Here is a 23,973-nt window from a genome sequence, read left to right on the forward strand (position 1 = left end):
AACACCTTGTGGATGGAACAGTTTGGGAAAAGAGTGGGACCTCACTTTACTCAGTGAAAATAAACTAGCCAGTGATTAATGCAGTTTTCCAATAGGCTCACTAAATAGAGTTATAAGCTTAGCTCCTCTGTTTATTTCTGAACCCTATAGTAAATAAGCTTCAATGTCGGTAATAAGTTGGGGGGGGGGGACAATATTCCTCTCTACAGTAGCAGAAACATAAATGGCAGTCTGTTGTCTGGATTCTCAGAGCAGGAAGAAATTCATTCCTCGACACGATTGACAGGCCAGAAAGATAAACAAAAATGCTGGTTCAATAAATAATAAAACAAAGAGCCAGGAAACAAAAACCATGCTCTGTCAAGTGATATGAACTTCAAGGTTTCAGCAGCTTAGCGTTTTCACAGAGACTTAATTTAAAGCAGGGAAAAGAGAACCGCAGACCAATTCACTGTAGAGAGGTAAATTAGACAGAGCTTCATGTGTGACTGTGTGTGTGTGTGTGTGTGTGTTGTCTCACCTGTGTAGACAGCTGAAGTGCCTGTGAGGGAGGACTTATACAACAGTACAGATCTGTCTCCCAGGCCGCACAAGATTTGCTTTCCATCCCCTGGTGAAAGACACAAAAAAACATAAAAGGACACTAGTATGTATTATGTATGAAAGACACACACATAAAACACAAAAAGACACTAGTATGTATTATGTATGAAAGGCACAAAAATACAGTAGTACTCTAGGTATTTGGAAGAAAGACACACACAAAAAACACAAAAAGACACTAGTACTCTAGGTATTTTATATGAAAGACACAAACAAAAAACACAAAAAGACACTAGTGCGTATTATGCAATGGGGTATGGAAACGAAAACCCTACAAATGTACACAGAAGATCAGGCGGAGTACCTGAGTACTGACAGCAGAATACTGGTGTAGGGGTTTTGGTTGTGCTCAGGCAAGTATGTGGGACGCTGGGTGCTGCAGTGTCTTCTGGGTAATCGCTAAAGACACTTCTCCTGGAATTAAGCAAAATGTTGTGTGTTCATAATAAACTCTCTTTGCACAACCTTATGCCCTGCCTGACACAGGGACTTTAGCTGGGCTCAGTGTCTGTCTGAGAAACCGTCCCTAAGGGGTGGTCTGCATACCTTTTCATGTTGGTCTTTGTAGATCTTTCTGTCTTCTTCTGAACATTGGTCTTAGGTGAGAACATTGTCATCCTGAAAAGCAAAGATTGCACACCACCCCCCCACTTCAAAACATGCTACCCTACTATATTTACAAAATTAAAGAAAATTAGAAAAGGATAGATCAAGGATAGAAATGTACCACATATAATATTACCCAAAAATAAGTTAACTGCAAGACTGGCAACAGTGAGCAGAAAAATCATACCTAAGAACAAAAGACAACAACACAAACTGCAGGAAGAAAACAAAGGACCTGGTCCTTATGAAACCCCTAAATTAAGTAAATACTCCGTTTTTTACATGTATGAAAATAACAGTAGCAGTTACAGACAAAGACAAAGACTTAAACTGAATCCTGGGCATATTTTAATATGACTATTTGCCTGTGCAAGGTGTTTAATTTCATCTGCCAAATGTCTAGACTGAACTGATTACAGCTATCTGATACGTAACACACAATGCTAATGGATTCAAATGGGAGGAGTGAGCTACTGGCATACAAATTTCACAACTGTAGGAGCCCCTCTCACACACACACACACACACACACACACATCCCTACCGTGGAGATTCTAAGTATCCCGATGACTTGACCTTTGTGTGGAATACTAGAGGTGGTTCCTTCACAGCACATTTGTCAGAACCTGAGAGCGAGAGAAACAAGAAATGTAATTAATAGGTTATGCTGAGACCTATACAAATGTTTCATTCACAGACAGCCTGAAGTACTTATGTCCAAACCCATATTGTCATCATTAGGATACTGAAGAGAGAATGACGGTGGGTTTGTATGAAACAGAAAGAGAAAGAAGGAGAAAGAGAGAGAAAGAAAGAGAAAGGAGAGAGAGGAGCGTGCGTGTAGGGCAGTAAGCCTGGTGCCCCTCTCATCCCTGTCAGAACCTTTCCTTCTCTGGAGTGGAATGAGCTCAGTTTTTCCACAGCCATTAAAGCGAGCGTGGTTTTCCAAAAACACTTCTGTCGTCCGCAGGCAAAATAAGGAAAAGTCAAATAGCCTGCTAACTAAGAACAGCTACAATAATGATACCGGTAATCAGGTTACATTTTAAATGGGAAAGGTCACTTTTTTCTGAGGCAATCTGTCTTCCTGCCTGCCTGCCTGCCTGACTTTCTGTCTGCCTCCCTGCCTGCCTGTCTGTCTGTCTGACATTCTGTCTGCCTCCCTGCCTGCCTGTCTGTCTGTCTGTCCAACAATGCATCTGCCGGCCTGCCTCCCTGTCTGTCTCCCCCCCTACCTGTCTGTCTCACTGCCTGTATGTCTCCCTCCCTGCCATTCTCCCTCCCTGTCTGTCTGCCTGCCTCCCTGCCTGTCTCTCTGACTTTCTGTCTGCCTGTCTGTCTGACTTTCTGTCTGCCTGTCTGTCTGACTTTCTGTCTGCCTGTCTGTCTGACTCCCTGCCTGTCTGCCTCCTTGCCTGTCTGTCTGTCCAACAATGCATCTGCCTGCCCCTTTGCTAGTCTCCTTGTCTGTCTGCCTCCCTCCTTGTCTGTCTGCCTGCCTCCTTGTCTGTCTGCCTCCCTGCCTGACTCTGTTTGTCTGTCTGTCTGTCTCTCTGACTGTCTGTCTGTCTGCATGTTGGTCAGAATGTCTGTCTGGCCTTCTGTTCATTCATCGATTGTTTCAAGTTTCAAGGTTTATTTGTCAAATGCACTGAACAACACACGCCATCCTGCACAATGAAATTCTTCTGACATGGCCCCCGACAACTACGTAGTGGGAGATAAGAAATAAAAAAGAAAAAATATATATACAGCATCTCACAAACGTGAGTGCACCCCTCACATTTTTGTAAATATTACACTGAAGAAATGACACTTTGCTACAATGTAAAGTAGTGAGTGTACAGCTTGTATAACAGTGTACATTTGCTGTCCCCTCAAAATAACTCAACACACAGCCATTAATGTCTAAACCGCAGGCAACAAAAGTGAGTACACTCCTAAGTGAAAATGTCCAAATTGGGCCCAAATAGCAATTTTCCCTCCCCGGTGTCATGTGACTCATTAGTGTTACAAGGTCTCAGGTGTGAATGGGGAGCATGTTTGGTGTCATCGCTCTCACACTCCCTCATACTGATCACTGGAAGTTCAACATGGCACCTCGTGGCAAAGAACTCTCTGTGGATCTGAAAAAAAGTATTGTTGCTCTACATAAAGATGGTCTAGACTATAAGAAGATTGCCAAGACCCTGAAACTGATCTGCAGCACTGCTTTACATTGTAGCAAAGTGTAATTTCTTCAGTGTTTTGTATATATTTTTTTTTTGTGTGTGTTGTTCGGTGCATTTGACAAATAAACCTTGAAACTTGAAACAATCGATGAATGAACAGATGGCCAGATACTGTATATAAAGAGAAGAAAAAAATACAAGCATAAATACAGCAAACAATAAAGCAATAATACACGACACTGTACACTAGCAGCAGTATGGGCAGTAGTATTGAATCTTAGACATGGCAAGTAGGGCAGTAAAATACATAGTGTAAACTAGTAGCAATTGGGTAGAATTATTGAATAGTATAGATACATACGAGTGTAATATGCTTATGAATGGTGACATAGCATGCTATAACACCGTAATGAGAAGTAAGTACATTTTTCCATTTACCATGCTGCCTGATCTGTCCGTCTGTTGATGTCCCAGGCAGACAGACAGAACACACAGTGGCCTACCTCCTCCTGTCTCTCTCTCTCTCACACACACACACACACACACACCAGTTTAAGCCTGGAGAGAGGCCTCATCAACACTAACGCCAATCTCTGATGTATTCCCGCTATCTAGCTTTCCTCTCCTATATCTCAGTCTGCTCTCCTCCCTCTCCCAGTGTGGAAATTCTGAACACTTTTCCCTTGGCTTTGTCTTTCGCCCTGAGCAGGGATCACAGATCCTGGTGCAACATTACTCCTGAAGTTATACCTCCTAACCACAAAGTATGGAATCTATAGGGAGACGGCGGAGATTGTATCTTCCCAGAAAAACAACCTCTGACGTCATTAGCATTAGTGGAATCTTTTTTTTTTTTTTACTCTGAATATAACTGGAAAAACCACAGAGATAGAATGTCTGGGTATGCATTGCCTACCATGGGATGTGCACAGGCTCATAATGTCCTCATAATGCTACATTAAACCTCCAGAAATGTCAGAATACGTCATTCACCTCAGAAGAACAGACAGACATTATATTTACTACCACCACAGACGGGCGAAAACAATAATTCGAAAGCCAATCCCTCATCTCAACCACCAGGCACCAATGACCCAATGCCTGCAATGCAGCAGGGACATCAAGACACAGCAATGTGCATGTGCACACGGTCACACAAGTCAGAATGAAAGTCATCTTCGTTACGGTGGTAACCAGGAATCGACGTAGCATTCGCAAACGACCGCAGTAACACGCATACCAGAGAAAGCCAGACCTGCGGCCTTGCCTGGCTGAAGAACTGCAGGATTCGCATTTACCCATTCCTCTATCGCATACAACATTCCTCCGAACAATCTTGTTGATTTTCAAAACAGTGCTCTCAAGACACATTTCTACAACAAATCAAATGTAGGCCTCAATCACCTAGAACTTTAAAGTCATCACCTTGGTGACTTTAACATCGTCGAAAACATGATGTTAATGAAAATGTCCAACGAAGGCGCATAACCGATATTCATCTCTGGGTGTTGGGTCCTGGGAGCCTCTAGCCATCTCTATGCGCCTGGAGGCCACAGTCAGGACCTGATAGCAGAGGTGCCTTTAGGCATCTCTGCGTTACTGTTTTGTTCTCCCTAATTAGAGGCAGCTGCACCCTTTGTGTGTGTGTGTGCTCGTGCAGGCCTGTGAGTGGAGAAACGTCATTAGATGGGGGAATCCAAGGGAAAATGGCAGCACCACAGACTCGTCCTGTGTCTATGTCCCATGCATGACTGAGATCTGGCTGAAGATGGACACAAACATGAGGGGGGGGTTGAAACAGGAGTCTGGATAAATGCTTGTGGTTTTTGGTCCAACAGTGAACTCGTAGTCACGCTTTAGCTCAGCTCCAAACTCCTGATCCCCATACAAAGTCTGGCCTGGCAGGCTGTGAACACACACACACACACACTCTCATGCTCCCTCTCACACTCTCTCTCTCTCAGCCCTGACCTCTAACTGCAATAAGGCAAAACAATAAGGAATGAGGGGGGGGGGTATATAGAAACAATAAGGAATGAGGGGGGGGTATATAGAAACAATAAGGAATGAGGGGGGGTATATAGAAACAATAAGGAATGAGGGGGTGTTGTATATTGAAACAATAAGGCACAAGGAGGTGTGGTATATTGAAACAATAAGGCACGAGGAGGTGTGGTATATTGAAACAATAAGGCACAAGGAGGTGTGGTATATTGAAACAATAAGGCACGAGGAGGTGTGGTATATTGAAACAATGAGGCACGAGGAGGTGTGGTATATTGAAACAATAAGGCACGAGGGGGTGTTGTATATTGAAACAATAAGGCACGAGGGGGTGTTGTATATTGAAACAACAATTCACGAGGGGGTGTTGTATATTGATACAATAAGGCACAAGGAGGTGTGGTATATTGAAACAATAAGGCACGAGGAGGTGTGGTATATTGAAACAATAAGGCACAAGGAGGTGTGGTATATTGAAACAATAAGGCACGAGGAGGTGTGGTATATTGAAACAATGAGGCACGAGGAGGTGTGGTATATTGAAACAATAAGGCACGAGGGGGTGTTGTATATTGAAACAATAAGGCACGAGGGGGTGTTGTATATTGAAACAACAATTCACGAGGGGGTGTTGTATATTGAAACAACAATTCACAAGGAGTTGTGGTATATTGATAAAATAATGCACAAGGAGTTGTGGTATATTGAAACAATAAGGCACGAGGAGGTGTGGTATATTGAAACAATAAGGCACGGGGGGGGGTGGTATATTGAAACAATAAGGCACGGGGGGGTGGTATATTTAAATGTAAATAATAATCCTTTCATAAAAGCTGAAAACATAATTTACCCACACACTAGTATTACCCACACAGAAAACTGAAAGCTTGCTATATTAAATCCCAGAGCCCTTTTTTTGTGCATATTAGCTGAATTGTCTGTCCAAAGGACCATCCTGTCCTTCACACGTCTAATTACCAGCTGCCGTTTTATGATCCAGCCAACTCTCTATGCGGTAGCAATGGGCCTCTCCAGTAACCATGAATGTAGAAGCCAACTATGGAACATGATACAGTTTAGAAGAGCGGACCAGAGCCAAACTAAGCAGGGACAACCATATGACCGGCGAATCTTTTTAATAATATATAGACCAAGAAGATGCTCTAATCCCAGTGTATATGTAACAAACACATTTTAGCACGTGACCTCGGTGTATATATAAACACACAACCCTGTCCGGGCCAACAAAGCCACACCGGACCACAACTTTAAATAATTTCAACAGTGGTTCTCCAGTAACACGTGGCTGTGATGAGGGGTTTAATAGTGGTTTCTGTGTGTGTGTGTGTGTTTTGAAGGGTAAGCGCCAAAAGGGCTGCTGCTTGCTGCTGACCTGTTTTTTTTCGACGATTGGGATCCTTCTTCTTCAACTCTGCGTTCAGAGGAGATCCAGACATCAGTGGGCCACTGAAAGACCAGGGAAAAGGGAATTCATATCTCCAGAGCGACTGGAAATAAAAACCTGTGTTTATATGTGTGCATACAGTATTTGATTATACAGTTAGGTCCGGAAATAATTGGACATTTGTTATTTTGGCTGTTTACCAAAATATATTCAAGGTTACAGTTAAATAATGAATATGGGCTTAAAGTGCAGTCTCTCAGCTTTAATCTGAGGGTATTCACAACTGGGGAGGGTTTAGGAATTAAAGCTCTTTAATATGTCACCCCCTCTATTTTAAGGGACCAAAAGTAATTTGACAACTGAAAAGCTGTTTTATGGACAGGTGTGGGTTATTCCTTCGTTATTTCTTCATAAATTAAACAGGTAAAAGGTTGATTCCAGTTGTGGCATTTGCATTTGGAAGCTGTTGCTGTAAACCCACAAAGGAGCTCTCAAAGCAAGTGAAACAGGCCATCCTTAAGCTGCAATAAAAACAATCCATCAGAGAGATAGCAGGAACATTAGAAGTGGCCAAATCAACAGTTTGGTACATTCTGAGAAAAAAAGAACACACTGGAGAGCTCTGCAACACAAAAAGACCTGGATGTCCATGGAAGACAACAGTGGTGGATGATTGTAAGATCCTTTCCAGGGTAAAGAAAAACCCCTTCACAATATCCAGCCAAGTGAAGAACATTCTCCAGGAGTTAGGCATATCATTATCCAAGTCTACCATAAAGGGAAGACTTCACAAGATCAAATACAGAGGGTTCAGCACAAGGTGCAAACAATTCACAAGCCTTGTGAAAAGAAAGACCAGATAAGACTTTTCCAAAAAACACTTAAAAAAGCCAGCCCAGTTCTGGAACAGCATTCTTTGGACAGATGAAACTAAGATCAACCTGTACCAGAATGATAGGAAGAAAAAAGTATGGAGAATGCTTGGTACGGCTCATGATCTGAAGCATACCACATCATCTGTAAAACAAGGTGGAGGCAGAAGATGAATTCTGAAGGTTATAGGTATATATTGTCTGCTCAGATTCATCCAAATTCAACAGAGTTGATTGGACGACTCTTCACTTTAAACATGAACAACGACCCAAAACATACTGCGAAAGAAACCCAATCTAAAACAAAAATCCAGAAAATCACATTGTATGATTTTTAAGTAATTCATTTGCATTTTATTGCATGACATAAGTATTTGATCACCTACCAACCAGTAAGAATTCCGTCTCTCACAGACCTGTTAGTTTTTCTTTAAGAAGCCCTCCTGTTTTCCACTCATTACCTGTATTAACTGCACCTGTTTGAACTCGTTACCTGTATAAAAGACACCTGTCCACACACTCAATCAAACACACTCCAACCTCTCCACAATGGCCAAGACCAGAGAGCTGTGTAAGGACATCAGGCATAAAAGTGTAGACCTGCACAAGGCTGGGATGGGCTACAGGACAATAGGCAAGCAGCTTGGTGAGAAGGCAACAACTGTTGGCGCAATTATTAGAAAATGGAAGAAGTTCAAGATGATGGTCAATTCCTCACTCAAAACCTTCCTTTTTGACTTTTTTTGGAAAGGAAAGAAAAAGGTGCAGCGGTCTCTTAATTTTTTCCGGAGCTGCGTATATATATATATGTGTGTGTGTTTGTGTCTGTGAGTGTGTTTGTTCACAGTTGTTTGCACACAATGCAGTTTTCAACAGATGTAATGGATGAATAAACTGTGCCACCAGCTTTCTCAGCAGTAGGATCTTGTTGAATCATCACAAAACCGTGTAAAAGTTTTAAAATATGTCCTCTTTAATTTTATAATTGCAGGGAAAGCAGGAGAAGTTTGGAGGTTTGGGGGGGGGGGGCAAAGTACCGAAACCCCTATGTGCCAACGCAGTAGGTGGTGCCACACAACACACACACAAAGGCACACATTCTCACACAAAGGCGCACACACACACACACACACACACACACACACACAAAGGCGAACACACACCCACACAAAAAGATCAGCACACACACAAAAGCACTCACACACAGACAAGTGCTGGGTGGCGCGAAGCAGTTCCCTGGCATGGGTCTGCGTGAGGGGGATAAAGAGCCCAGCCATACCATTTCCATACACTGCTACTGTTTAACGAGTCATCATTCCCAGCTACAACGAGCTGCTGGCACCACCACTTCATGGAACAGAGGTCCGAGAGAGAGACAGGTGGTCTGTGATGATTAAATAATAATGCACACAAAGGGATATCGTTTGCTTACATCCTGACATTGGCTTGGATGGGGTTTGGACAGCAACCAACCCTGTGACTCGGTTTGGGCTGCACACACTCCCATACCTGCCCGGGAGGTCCAGAACGAAGACGCCGCGTCTTTTGGTGGTTCTGCTATGGTTTGAATGAGTGAGGGGTTGGGTAACCGTGCCAGGCGGTGTTCCGTAACACCAGGGGAGGCTTTTTCACACAGGGTCAAGGCAGGACGCAAAAGCCATGGAGTTATGTAACACTGAAAATACGTCTTGAGGTCTCAAGTTAAAGCTCGATAAGAGCTCACTGTCAAAAAGCATTTGGTGGCAATATTAATAATATATAAATAATGACATTATAGTTAATTAGGTCAGTTTGTCTTTGTTGTAGAGATAGTCCTGATAGTAAGAGTTTTTCATTACCGTGAAAGCAATACATTCCCCATGAAACAGGGCCTAGCCCAGAAGGTTACAAAGACACACACACACTCAGACACACACCTTGGCAAGATGGAGAGCCGGTCCAGGTGCTGACAGAGGTCGTCCACAGTGCCTGACACTGGTAGGCTCAATTCCAACACAGACATCTGGGTCTCGAACAGAGAGGTCAGTAACAAGATCATCTGAATGAAGGGGTGGAGAGAAAGGGAAGACAGACAGAGAGCGAGAGAATGCAAGACAGTCCTGTGACTTGACTGAACCCCATTACTCCATGAGGAGCATAGGCCAATGACAAATGTACTGACAAATGTACCGTGTGCACAGTATTAAGTAGTCAATAACTTTAAAGTAGAGCGTCAAGGAACATTATAGAACAAGTCAGGGACGTATTGTACAGCTGGAATAGCCAACCGGATTTTTGGGGACACAGCTGTGTGTGAGACATAAGGCTCATATTTTATCAACCTCTTAGCTTTACTGTAAGGGTTGTTTTCAGTCACCACTCTTTTCAGTTAACCAATATTTAGCAAATCTCTTAGAAGTGGAATATTTCTCCAACTCATACAAATGCAGTCAAATAAATGGAAACCCGTGTGCTTTTCTTCAATATTTTCTTCTAAACTAAATTTTTAATATTTCTAATGAAGACTCCAGATCTGGATCACATTCAATGCATATTACGAAACATTAAAAAACAGTGTGCCATTAGAAAGGTGCAGCAAGATGACAAGAAACATTTTTGGCTATTGTTTTGGCCAAAGGCTGCGTAAACAAGCAACCCCTAATTTGTCTTTACTTTCTAAATGTTTTTGTAAGATTGAAAATCCCTTTTAGGACAGTTTGTTTTTAAAACATGTTTAAATATTTCAGAGCAGTGCAAGTCTGTCAACAGTTGTCCACATCTACATACTTTTTACAGTTGAGATTTAACTCCATATTAAAACAATTGTAATGAAATGTTAATGGAAAGCTTGTCCTTTACATTTTATTTGCAACATCGTATACAGTTTATGTGTGCTGAACCTACTGTATTTTTATAACCATGCAGTTAGTGGTTTATGGTTTCACGAGACTTGGATTAAGTGAGATGTAATGGTTTTACAAGGTTCGACTACAATTTGCATCCAGGAGGGAAGTGATGTGTTCTGTATTTTACAGTGGAGGATAATTTCAGGGAATTAACACCCCCCCCCACACCCCATCTGTCAGCCACCATCTGTCTGACAACCCCCTCACCCTTGTTATTACCCAAACACTTTATTTCCGGCATGATTGGACAGTCTCCTTTTTAGATGGCCCATGTTACCCTGTATAGGAGTTTCCACACTGCACGTTCGGCCAGGGCTAGGAACAATGCGGTGTGAAAAGGCCCTGCTGAGTGGGTCAAGTGAGGCAATACTGTGGTGGGATTAAATGGTATCATACTCACAGTGTTTCCCGAACCATGACACATGGCCCACGAGCCAGCCATCGTAATGCTCAAGTTGGGGTAGTCTGTGGGAGAGGCAAACTGGCATTACCACTGACAAGATGCAAGACCAACATCTGTACTTTGGGTGGAACGCACACATCCACTCAACGGGGTGACAACAGAGATTGATTCGGCACCACACAAACAGTGTTGGTAGGATACACCCAAACACCAAAGTCCACTTTCTGTTGTTACCCACCACGCAGTCTAGGCCAGGGACAAACACACACACACACACACACAAACACACTTACAATCCCAAGGTCTCTTCAGAGCATAGTGCAAATTGTGTCCATCGTTCCAGCAGTTTCTCCAACAGTAAACAGGTATACAGACTGTAGGTGAACACAGCCAATACACACACACACACACACAAACAAAGGAGTTGGAGTTTCAACACATACGATGCATGCACACAAACAGAAAATCAGGGCAGTGGCACACCTCTGAGAAACAGTGCCTTGTGGAGCTCAGAAGTAGCCAGGTCAAGCAGGTACAGGCCATCGGAGCATCCAATCCAGACCCAACTGTTAGCCCTACGGAAGGGGGGGGTCAGAACCAGCTTTGAATCTACAAGTACATTAACAAACACTCACAACTAGGTGTCATGGTGTTGCTAGTGATAGGAAACTTATAGTGAGAGAATCTACACAAAACTTTACATGCAGTTAATTTTACATCATGTGTGGTGAGTGTATAATGTACATAGATTTATAGTTGATACAAACATTGAGAGTATCAGTATAGATAGAAAATCTAGGAGGAAATGACCAGTGTGGCTCAACCTCTCTCCTTTTCATAGAAACATACAGAGAACAAAAACATAGTCGCATAATCACAGACAGATAGTCATACAGATAGACAGTTCGACAGTTCGACAAAGCCAGGGGCACAGACACAGTCCGACAGACAGTCCGACAGACAGAGCCATGGGGACAGACACAGTCAGACAGACAAATACAGACAGTCATACAGACAGGCCGACAGAGCCAGGGGCACAGACACAGAACCATGAGGAAAAAGCCTGTAGCAAACTTCTCCTTCAAAGGGCCTTTGTTTCAGCACACTGGAGAAGACAATGTAACCCCACGCCAAAGGAAAACAGTGTGGTCGGCGGTCGGTTAGATGGCAAGCACGCATACACACTCACCACCACACCGCCAACTGGGAGCTTTGGGTCTGATCCAAGCCCAGACTGCATGTACCGCGGGTTTGATGCTGCTATGTAAATCATACAGTGGACACCAGGGACTGAAGCCATCTCACACTGTCGTATAAACTAGCCAGAGTGGCAGAGGAGACCAGCTGATCCTCAGTGACTCACAAACACCAGGCAACAGAACCGCCAGCTCAGCACATTCATAAAATCCAGCTATGCTAGCAACAATCTGAAACCAGTAACAGCAGAATATGCCCAAAAGATCTCTCTCTCTCTCTCACCACACAGGAGGGCTACCGTTCAAATCAAAAATTAAACAGTGGACTTCTCTGCAGCAATTTGGCATATGAACAAAGGGAAATATGGTATAGCCATTGGTAAAGACAAACTGTGAACGATGACTACAACCAGGTCACAGATTAGGCCTATTTATGTTCATAGTGACGTGATAACCTGGATAACCTTACCTATGGTAAGGTTTGTTGTTTAAGCACCTCCTTGATTATGCCTTTGTGACCTGGTTCTAAACTGTATCCAAACATGCAGTGGTTATATACTGTATCCTAACATGAGATGGTTACATACTGTATTTTAACATGCGGTGGTTATATACTGTATCCTAACATGCGGTAGTTACATACTGTATTTTAACTTGAGGTGGTTGTATACTGTATCCTAACATGCGGTGTTTGTAAACGTATCCTAACATGAGATGGTTATGTACTGTATCCTAATATCAGGTGGTTATGTATTGTATCTTAACATGAGGTGGTTGTATACTGTATCCTAACAGGAGGTTGTCATGTACTGTATCCAAAAATGAGGTGGTTATATACTGTATCCTAACATGAGATGGTTTCATACTGTTTCTTAACATGAGGTGGTTATATACCGTATCCTAACATGCAGTGGTTGTATACTGTATCTTAACATGCGGTGGTTGTATACTGTATCCTAACATGCGGTGGTTATATACTGTATCCTAACATGCGGTGGTTATATACTGTATCCTAACATGAGGTGGTTATATACTGTATCCTAACATGCAGTGGTTGTATACTGTATCTTAACATGCGGTGGTTGTATACTGTATCCTAACATGCGGTGGTTATATACTGTATCCTAACATGAGGTGGTTATATACTGTATCCTAACATGAGGTGGTTATATACCGTATCCTAACATGAGGTGGTTATATACTGTATCTTAACATGCGGTGGTTGTATACTGTATCCTAACATGCGGTGGTTGTATACTGTATCCTAACATGCGGTGGTTGTATACTGTATCTTAACATGCGGTGGTTGTATACTGTATCTTAACATGCGGTGGTTGTATACTGTATCTTAACATGTGGTGGTTATATACTGTATCCTAACATGCAGTGTTTGTATACTGTATCTTAACATGAGGTGGTTATATACTGTAACCTAACATGCGGTGGTTGTATACTGTATCTTAACATGCGGTGGTTGTATACTGTATCCTAACATGCGGTGGTTGTATACTGTATCTTAACATGCGGTGGTTGTATACTGTATCTTAACATGCGGTGGTTGTATACTGTATCTTAACATGTGGTGGTTATATACTGTATCCTAACATGCAGTGTTTGTATACTGTATCCTAACATGAGGTGGTTATATACTGTATCTTAACATGAGGTGGTTATATACTGTAACCTAACATGCGGTGGTTGTATACTGTATCTTAACATGAGGTGGTTATATACTGTATCCTAACATGAGCTGGTTATACTGTACGTATTGGCATGAAATAAATGGTCAAGCTGTGGTCAAAAGCCACCATGGCATGGACGGTACTACAGTACTTCACCATGGCAACAACCGTTTTGTGGATAGCCAGAGATTGTTAGGGCCATGTTAACTAGTTGTCAATAGGAAGGTTCCCGCTATCGCCATGGAAACACCACTCCATCAGCCTAGATCCTCTTGTTAGCCACTACTAATAAAGATACATAGCGATATTGAAGTGTTTCCAGAAAGCTGTGACAGCGGGATACCTGAAAGGCTTAAAGCATATTACACATTAACTTTAATGTCTAAGTGATATAAATAATACTGATATCATGTTTTCCTGGATCCATCAAAACTAAAAATCAACCGCTGTCTACAAAGCCTGTAGATTAATATTGGCTCAGGAATGTGATAACCAGGAGTCCTCAACTAGGGTTCTAAGACTCCCAGGAGTACTTGGCATATCTAGAGGAGGAACTTTAGAAGAACCATGAGACCAAAGATTTGCTGGTAAAAAGCACATGAAGAAGAAAAAACTGTAAGGGTACTCCAGGAAGAGACAAATACACTGGCCTTGGTGGTACAGTAATTGTTCCATCTGCATGGACACTGCAAGTAAACCACATTTACATGGACACTGCAAGGAAACCACATTTACATGGTCACTGCAAGGAAACCACATTCACATGGTCACTGCAAGGAAACCACATTCACATGGTCACTGCAAGGAAACCACATTCACATGGTCACTGCAAGGAAACCACATTCACATGGACACAGCAAGGAAACCACATTTACATGAAACATGTAAGGAAACCAACTTTACATGGACCCTGAAAAGATACTGTGTTCACATGGACCCTACAAAGAAAGCACATTTACATGGACCCTGCAAGGAAACCACATTTACATGGACCCTGCAAGGAAACCACATTTACATGGACCCTGAAAAGAAACCACATTTACATTGACCCTGCAAGGAAACCACATTTACATGGATCCTGAAAATAAACCACATTTACATGGACCCTGCAAGGAAACCATGTTAACATGGACCCTGCAAGGAAACCACATTTGGGACCCCACTTTACCTCTCCAGCTCAAGCTGCCGGTGATAAGCACATATTCTGAGTACAGGCTTTGTGGTCTCCACTGTGTCTGGAGTGATTCCTGGAACAAAACACAAGAGGGTGCTTGGGATTGAGAAATATGACAAAATAGCTATTGGGTGCAGTCAGAGACAGCCCTGTTACTATTTAACCCTTCCCTGGTCTGAAACAGGGTACTGATTCTGTCTGGTGTTCTGATTCCATCTAGTGTTCTGAAGGTAAAGTGTAAATATAAATATACGTTTCTAGCTTTTCCGTGACTACCTGTCACACCAACTGTCTGTGGGGACATCTTGTTCAGCTGCCTCTGGTGTCGTTCCATCACCTTGTGAAGGTCCAGTCTGGTCACCAAATTACATCTAAGGTCCTCTGGAAAGGTGAAGCTCCACACCTGAGACAATAGCAAATCATAGATTAGGTGTGTTTGCGGTTATATTAAACTGGCTAGTGTGTGGGCGTGTTTGTGTGTGTCGAAACCTGTCCATCTGCAGAACCAGTGACAAGCTGCCGGGTTTTCAACAAGAAGGACACACTGAGCAATGGAGACGCTGCAGAACAGAAGAGTCAGGGATGTTAAACATGCCCCGTCAGTGTTATATACTGACGATCAAACCAAACTTGGGTCAACATAGCCTACCTGACAATACAGCAGACTCATAGATAATCTCCTCTTTTTCTACCCCCCACACCTACATTAAACAGAAAAAACATCTCATTCAGAATGGCATAACGTTGCATAACTCCACAGACGTGTCTAACAATAACATGCATTTGCAACTGTCCAATCTAAAGCCTTCTGAGTTGGAATTACATCAACCGTATATGAAAGGCTAGGAGACTACACACCTTGACAATGGATGTAAATAAAAATAAAAAAAGCCAAAGTAAAACAACTATAAATATTATTTTACCCAGTATTATCGAATAACCTGACTGTACCTTGAACGTGCGGTCCTCTGATATAGACACCAGGACATCCGTTTTCCATGGACAGAACTCTGCTGCAGTCAAAGGTGCAAGGTGGCCGGCTAACACAGACAAGGTATCTTCTATCTGAAGAGTCAGCGCAAGTATGCAATCCAACAGATATTAAACGTTATTGTCCACTCAGTTCCTTAGTTAACATAATAAAGATGTCTTTTTTTTAATAACACAAAACACTTGCTAGGATCAATTACATGTATTTAATGAAGCCCTCTTTGCATCGGCGCTGGTTACGAATGGCTTATAGACCGTTCAACACCCAGCTAAAACCACTGTAGAGCAGGCAATGCTGATGTAGAAGCACAACAGATCCAGGGCATGGGGATGCATTTTGCACACGTCCTAACCTTGGAGGACAGTATGTACACTTTGTCCCCAGAGCACGCAGCCAATCGTTCATCACCGGCAGAAAATGACAGATGGACCACCTTGCCCAGTAGTGTCCCAATAACGGTACCAGACGCCACTATGCCTGGAAAGAAATACAAAATGCATGATTCCGCTTCAGTGGTTGAGTTGAGCTAGTTATGTGAGATTAGTGAGTTAAGTGAGTTGACTGAGTAGAATGGGTTGAGTAGGTTGAGGGAGTTCAGTGAGTTGGATGAGTTAAGGTGAGTTGAATAAGTTGTGTGAGTGAAGTGAGCTGAGTGAGTAACCTATCCGTATACAGTGTGACCACTACATTTAAATTAACTGTCATCTTACCTGCTCTGGTTCTGCTGTAGCAGCGCTGGACGTCCCAGACTATGACATAATCTGCAGAGGCAGAGCAGAGCAGGAGCGGGTTTCTACCTGTCCCAAACACCATAGCGGAGATGTTTCCATGGTGACCTGTAAGTTGCATGGTCTGCAGATGGGAATAATTGCATTAGAATGAGTCATTTACCAGATACTCTTATTCTTACAGATTTACAGTTAATCCACACAAGCCAGTAACAATAAGTACACTTCAGTCAATAAAGTACAGAAGCAACAGGCTGAGACAATGCTAGAAAGAAGAAAAATAAAGAAAAGGTCATGATGTGCGTATCCCAACTTCAAGGGGAAACTGGTTCCAACATTGGGATGCCAGGATTTCTGTAAACATCACATTGCGAAGCCACAGGCAGGCCTCCATGGGTATTGGCTGGTATCAAAAGTAATCTTAGATGCTGTCTTCTCCTGCTTGAACAATTTGTGTGTAAACATGTGTATGTGTGATCCAGAGGTCTGTGTGTTCATGAGGAGACCACAGAGATAGTGAAACAAACAAAAAATCTACATAAACCAGATTTTTTTTCTGGTTTAGGTTTATGGTAAAACATACATTTTGGCAGTGTTAGAGTCAGGGTTACTCTGAGGTTTAGGTATTGAAAGTTAGGTTTAGTGTGAGGTTGACTTTACACTTATGTAAAGGTTATGGTTGAGGTTCAGTTTAGGGTAAGGGTTAGGTTCAGGGCTATAGGAAACATTAATTAATACGCTGCTATATTATTGTGCTGGGGGATATGAGGGATGTACTACTAACTTTTCTCAGTCTCCTCCAGTTTTAAACTTTAGGAGGAGATGAGGTCCTGATCCACACCTGCGGATTACCTGGTTTGGGGGGCCCGTTGCTCTCCCTGTCCTTGTCCACCTGGTCATACTTCTGACCTAGTCTAAAATCAAATAGACTCTGGATTTAGCCCAGAGAAATGTATTTATTATTCCAATTGGACTCTTAATATCTCACCCGGCACAGCCAGAAGAGGACTGGTCACCCCTCTGAGCCTGGGTCCTCTCTAGGTTTCTTCCTATAATTCGACCTTCTTAGGGAGTTTTTCCTAGCCACGGAAATTCAACACTACTGTTGTTTGCTCCTTGGGGTTTAAGGCCGGGTGTCTCTGTAAAGCACTTTGTGACAACTGCTGTTGTAAAAAGGGCTTTATAAATACATTTGATTGATTTGAATTTCTGGTTTAGGGTTAGGTTCCCACAATAATGGAAAACGTGTTCCAGAGGGGAAAACTATGTTCCAGAGGGGATTGCCATCAGCAGAACTTGAATTTTAGAATTCAAATTAGCTACAAAAGGGTTGGTAACTGACCTGCTCTGAGTCCTCAAGGCTGTGTAGCAACAAGTCCTTGCCTTGTAGTGGCACAGCACAGTGAGTGGGACAGCAGGCTAGCTGCAGGTGAGACATCGGTCTATCATATGACAATGATAGCTTCTCTACCATTATGTTGCTCTCATCTCTGCTTTCCCCACAATCATCCATGGCGATACTGCACTGCTACTACTGTACAACAAAAATATCAAATATTTAGCAAGTAATTTAATGTCTGCATAGCTAGGCTAATAGCCCAAGAGAACCCGTAATTAGGGCAGATTTCTGTTGTTTTTTGGACAGCCAGAATGCAGTGCTAGTATAACCTAGTAATCCAGTTACCGTCTCTCCAGGCTAAAAACAATTACTAGCGCGATAGCTATTAACTGGCTAACTTAATCAGATACTGTTCACTACAACTGTTATACTTGTAAAAAGTATCCAGCAACATCAGTCACCAACCTTAAAACAAATTCGTGTTCATTGTATCAGCAAGCTGGCCACCCAATGTAAATATAACTATCTCCTACTACATCTACTGGCTTGCAACCAGCCTACGCCTGTAAAACAGTTGGTCAGATGTAGGGTTGCCTGGACACACAGGACAACACAGTCGACTACCGCATATGGTGGAAATTACTGCTTCGACCGCAAGGCGGTAACGTTGTCAGGTGCTAACCTTTCAGTACAATTGGTCAAGTCTGTTTTGTGCGCTGGCTGGCTGACAACAGTCATAATCTAGATACTGACTGGATATGAGAGAGAACAGAAACGTTTTTTTCTAGCACATAGAAAGCCACACATCATATCCATTTGACCACGTGATTGCATGATAGGCACTAACCAACATGGGTCAATATTCAGATTGGGTGTTACACCTTATTATTATTTTTTATTATAGGAAGCAGGGACTTGAGAGACATAGACAGGAAGTTCGCAGTCGGCTAAGCCAGGACTTGAACCCCGTCGCCAGAGGGCAGTCAGGAGCTAAGATGGCTAGACCAGAATCCAGCGCTCTTTTCCCTTTTGTGGTTTCACTGACCTCTGTTCACAGACCTCATGAAGATTACTGGAGACATCAACTGTGACTTCAACCGAACCTAAACACTAAGCACAGCAAAAACATACCTCAAAATAACCACAACTCTGTTAGGTGCCCAGTTTTGGGAGCTCTGTTTAATATTATGCTACAAGAATGTGGCTTTTGCATTGCATCAATTAGAGTTGATAAAGATGAAGAGATTGTTAAGGTTATGATAAACCTCATTCAAAAGGCTATGACACTACTGGGTCATTACCAAGAATTTGGCCTGACTACTTGAGAAAAGTCTTGAAGCAGAAGAATCCTAGTTTTATTGACATTGATGGTCCAGCATGGATTTGTTTTTATTCATCTTGCAATTTCTATGGCTGCAGATCCAAACTCTTTTTCTATTTTATTTTTTACCACCATGAACATATTCGTTTTCAACTGCAGAAAGAAAATAAACAACTTTGCAAATTATGTTTTTGTTTATTTTGCTATGTTTTTGTTTATTTGGCATTGTATTCCAGCATAATTTTAAGTAATACAATGCCTTTGGCGTTAAAGGCAGACTGTCAACATTCATTTGAGGGTATTTTCATTGGATCAACCATTAAAAAAGTGCAACACGTTCTGTACAGTGCATAGTACTCCCCAAGCTGTTTCAAAGGAAAATTGTGAAATTCCTGTCTGACTGGCATTTGTTACCAACCGTCAACCAATCATCTTTAACATCACCTTTTCCAATGTGTCTTATGCCTCTCTTATGAAATAGCTGAGGATATGCAAGATCCTGCATCGACTCAGCAGATTAAGACTTTACTACACTGTACTTTACTACAGACGCAAACTAGCTGATTGAAGGAATATTGCATTTAGCATAGACTGGAGACTGTAGGTCACATTCACCAGCTCACTTGGTATGATTTCCACTTCTCATGCCCTAACTGGGGCCAATGAAGTCATCAACAGTTGCTGGGCCGCAGGTTAGGGATAAACAAAAAAGTTGCCGGTAGTGCAGTGTGTAACATGAATGACCTCAGTGACATGTGAGTGTAGGTCTTTGTGCACTGCTTTGAGTCCTACCTTTTTAAGTGCCCCAAGCCAAACACACAGGGAATCACACACATTGCTAGTGGTTTCTTTTATTCTAAGTTTGTGGACTAGATTTTCTAGTTAAAATGCAGATACAAACAATTTGTGTACACCTGCTTCAACATTATAACACCTATGCAACCAATAACACGTTCAGATACAATTTAAATGGATCTTTCCAAAATAAAATGTTCGTTCCAAAAACAAGTTTCTGAAAGGGAGCAGATTTCCACTGGATATACTTTTGCTCTCAATAAAATGTAAAAAAAAAAAAGAAAAAAGAAAGAGGAACAGGCAAGAAAGTTTTACTAATACGATAATGGGACTTGTAGTTCTTTCATCTAGCGGAAATTGCGCAAATGACTGGGGAGGAACACTGGTATGGGGAGGAGCCCATTGATCTGGAGAAAGACGTTTTTATTTGCGTTGTGTCTGTCTGCTAAAATAAACGTTGAGAAAGTAGTCAGATGAATGTACCTTCGGTAGCTAGCAACAGAAGGTTAGCTAGCTAGCTAGATGAGAAAAAACATTTTTTTAGTGCCAACGAATTCTTACAAGAAAGCATATTTGACTGAATTGGATATTTACTTTTTTTGTATAGTGTTTTAAACGCCAAATTGTGATATTTAGCCAACGTTAGCATGTTACAAAGGAAATGTTAACTTGTAGCTTCCTAGCTACATAGACACTGATCATAGCTGCAAAGCTAACGTTAGCCAACGAACTACTAGCGTACAAGGTAGATTTTCAAGCAAAGAAGAGAACAAAACATAGCTTACGTTTGGTACATTGCATTGGGACATTTTACAGTAATATGAAAAAGGACGTGTCGGAGACATTAGGATTTGTCCCTCAAAAAGACATTGTCTACAACAAACTTCTGCCATATGCGGATAAATTAGATGAGGAATCCAATGACATTTTGAGTAAAATCAAAGGAAACTTGGGCCGAGCTGTCCAGCTTCGAGAGATATGGCCGGGGGTCTTATTTTGGACAAGGAAACTTTCCACGTAAGTCCTAATCGTAACTAGCTATTAATTAGAACTATTCACGTCCTGCAAACTAAATGGTCCTACTACAAGTTGTTCGCTGTCCTGTAACGGGGATTACAGTAGTGTTTACCTAGTTAGCTAGCTGCTGCTGTACCGTTAGCGAACTAATATTAGGAATTAGGCTCGTTAAAGTTCGGTTAACTGGGAGCATGTTAATAAGTTAGTTATCAGTACCCTAGTTTCATATGTCTGAACAAACTAACTGTTTGACTGGGCTATTCTGTGGTCGGTGTAGCGGTACTGAACGGTACATTATACGTTGTTGCATGGTACGGTAGTATGTCACCAACCGGGCGGGCCTTGTGTAGCTCGATTTATCTAACCGGGCATTAGTTAGCTGGCTAGCAGGATTATGATTACCGTTAGCCAGGCCAAGAAATTGAAAGTGAAACAAACTGACATAAGTTGTGCACATTACTTTAGATATTTTTTTAACACGTGAACATAACTAAGTTAGACAGCCAATAAACGTTCACATGTGAAGCCAGTGACCTTAAGACATAAGATGTCAAAAGCACGATGTGACTGAGTGAATACTGTAACGTCGTTACGCGTGTACGTGGTCAGCGGTACTAGCTAGTAATCAGACCCATAGAAGTGCCTGGTCTTAACGTTAACGGGTTAATTCTACTACCGGTAACTTGCTTCAGTGTTGACTTGCCAAGTTAATATAAAGTTATATTACATGGAGAGGTGACTGATCATATAGCTTTGCCCACAACACTCCAAACAAACCATGCTAAACTTTGCTAAATTAGACACATTGTTTGATTAGTCACTTTCACTGCATGCTAGAATTCGTGCATTGGGAGTGGTTTAGCCATCGAGAGTACCCGAGAAGCCATATATAGAAAACCGATTCTGTTATTTTCACTTGCAATGACCTAATCATGCTGATGGTACTACAACAGAGTCCTAGTCTGTATTTAGCTAGCTAGATTCATTAGAATATACAACAAAAAGATACCAAAATTACTACTATTCCCAAACAAAGAAATTAATGTAATCGAAATTATTATCCAGTGTAAAATGCAACTTTTCTGTGACATGACAGCTACTGGTCATTACCAAACGGGGAAAAAATGCTGATCATAGATGACTACACAAACAACAGCACTCAAATTGCCATGGTCTCTGGATCAGGTATCACAGATTGTGCAATGTGTTCTTCCACACTGTTTAAGTTTCCAGTCTCATCACTGCAAGTGTTGCTTCATAGTGATATTCAGGCACCTCAATGGTCGCACAACGTGACATGTCATTTTAGTTTGTTTGTGCTGTTCCTTGAGTTTGACTCCCAGAGGGATTTTGTGACATAAATATTTACACACAGAAACACCCTGATGCAGTCAGTAGCCGTAAGAGTACATGGCAATAATAGGGCCTTACACAAGGTTGATATAAACAGTTCTTCAAGGGTCCTACTATTTCCTGATCATGCCTAGGCTGGTACCCTCATTTGAGAAAAACCTAACTGCACCTATGGGGGCAGTCCGATAACCTAAAGGTCAAGAGTGTGGGGCCACAAAACAAACAGTCTGTTTCTCTAATCCTCTAGAAGACAAGTTCAACACAATCTGTTTTGCCCTTGAGCATGGCACTTAACCCTAATGGCCTAAAGTTGCTCTTAACCCTAAAGTTGCTCCGGATAAAAGCGTCTGATTAGTTACTAATATTCATGAAGTGTACGGCTACATAAGATGGAATACAGTCACTGGTTACTCTTAACATCCACAGCTTTATTCTGTTAAGCCACCATGCTAGTTTATCCCACAGCTCGTTCTACTTGTTTTGGCATGTGTGTCAGGTGTTCTTTGGACAGTTCTGTGATCAGTAGGCGGTTTTGATGGATATTGTACTGTTTGTATCCTTCTGTTATATCTTCATCTGTCATTATGTGTAGTTAAAATACTAGTGAGCTTATGTTTTATCGTGAGGTTAGCCCCCACGGTGTCTACCATCGACAAGGGTTTGACTAAACATTGGAAATGTCTATGCTTAAATGTTTTTTGTTGTTGTTTTTTTGGCGTATGCTCTTATCTGGAACGACTTACTGTTGGTTAAATAATAAATGTAAAGATAGCTAGTTGGAACTACCACACAACTCATTTGCATTAAGTACATTCTACTCCATAAAGCAGGGGTATTCAAATCTGACCCTTGAAGCCAGTTCCACTCCATTTTATCATTGCAACCCTCTAATCAGGGACTTATTCAGACTTAAGACACCAGGTGGGTCCAATTAATGATGAGGTACAACAGAAAACCAGCAGGCTCTGACCCTCGTAGGGTAAGATTTGAATACCCCTGCCATAAACCATTAGTTCACAAAAGCAAAGGTGGTGGTGGCAATGGAGTTTTCCGAAAATGGACTTTGCCATCCTAGTGTAAAGCAAGAGCTGTTTCCACCATTAGTGTGCAAAGAGAGAGAAGTTTGTACTGGACCGATCAGGAACTGCCCTTCCATAGGGTTGGGACGGCTAAGAGCCCGTGATTTTGCAGAATTGACAGCCGGGGTTGGGATGTAGGGTTTGATTATTGCCTTGAAGATAGGGAGGAAAAGCTCCTCTTGCTGCTTAAAAGACAAGCACCATGGCCTTAATAGACAAGCACTCAACTGGAACCTAACCTAAGCTATAGCTGTTTGACTTATTTTGTTAAGAGAATTGTCTGTATGGCAGGCAGTTTGCAGTTGTTCTGCCCTAGGGCGTATAAAACTTTTTCAGGCTGTCAGCTCAC

At 42.0% G+C, this 23,973-nt stretch overlaps 2 protein-coding genes across 11 annotated transcripts in view; one reads left to right on the forward strand and one right to left on the reverse strand.

Moving 5' to 3' along the window:
• The window catches only part of wdr27 (WD repeat domain 27), an 83,005-nt gene extending 64,224 nt beyond the window's left edge, over positions 1-18,781 (reverse strand). For 2 of the 6 annotated variants that reach the window (XM_010867373.4, XM_010867380.4), the window contains exons 1-18: positions 18,525-18,780; positions 18,063-18,254; positions 16,703-16,844; positions 16,345-16,469; positions 15,953-16,066; positions 15,651-15,702; positions 15,491-15,561; positions 15,278-15,404; positions 14,996-15,074; positions 11,433-11,524; positions 11,243-11,323; positions 10,947-11,011; positions 9,578-9,699; positions 6,778-6,851; positions 1,754-1,835; positions 1,150-1,221; positions 908-1,017; positions 521-610 (exon numbers count right to left, since the gene is read on the reverse strand). In XM_010867373.4, coding sequence (XP_010865675.2) covers positions 521-610; positions 908-1,017; positions 1,150-1,221; positions 1,754-1,835; positions 6,778-6,851; positions 9,578-9,699; positions 10,947-11,011; positions 11,243-11,323; positions 11,433-11,524; positions 14,996-15,074; positions 15,278-15,404; positions 15,491-15,561; positions 15,651-15,702; positions 15,953-16,066; positions 16,345-16,469; positions 16,703-16,844; positions 18,063-18,233 — 1,669 coding nt within the window. In that variant the 5' untranslated portion in view covers positions 18,234-18,254; positions 18,525-18,780. Of the gene's footprint in view, positions 1-520; positions 611-907; positions 1,018-1,149; positions 1,222-1,753; positions 1,836-6,777; positions 6,852-9,577; positions 9,700-10,946; positions 11,012-11,242; positions 11,324-11,432; positions 11,525-14,995; positions 15,075-15,277; positions 15,405-15,490; positions 15,562-15,650; positions 15,703-15,952; positions 16,067-16,344; positions 16,470-16,702; positions 16,845-18,062; positions 18,255-18,524 lie in introns of all 6 variants that reach the window. The other 4 variants (XM_020046492.3, XM_020046493.3, XM_020046495.3 and 1 more) reach the window with 3 other exon arrangements.
• A 1,823-nt stretch (positions 18,782-20,604) lies between these two features.
• psme4a (proteasome activator subunit 4a) overlaps positions 20,605-23,973 on the forward strand; it is a 43,044-nt gene continuing 39,675 nt past the window's right edge. For 3 of the 5 annotated variants that reach the window (XM_034292278.1, XM_034292279.1, XM_034292280.1), the window contains exon 1: positions 20,605-21,192. In XM_034292278.1, coding sequence (XP_034148169.1) covers positions 20,996-21,192 — 197 coding nt within the window. In that variant the 5' untranslated portion in view covers positions 20,605-20,995. The remainder of the gene's footprint in view (positions 21,193-23,973) is intronic. The other 2 variants (XM_034292281.1, XM_029119989.2) reach the window with 1 other exon arrangement.

The sequence above is a fragment of the Esox lucius genome, chromosome 5 (genome assembly GCF_011004845.1).
Source record: "Esox lucius isolate fEsoLuc1 chromosome 5, fEsoLuc1.pri, whole genome shotgun sequence".
NCBI lineage: Eukaryota > Metazoa > Chordata > Actinopteri > Esociformes > Esocidae > Esox > Esox lucius.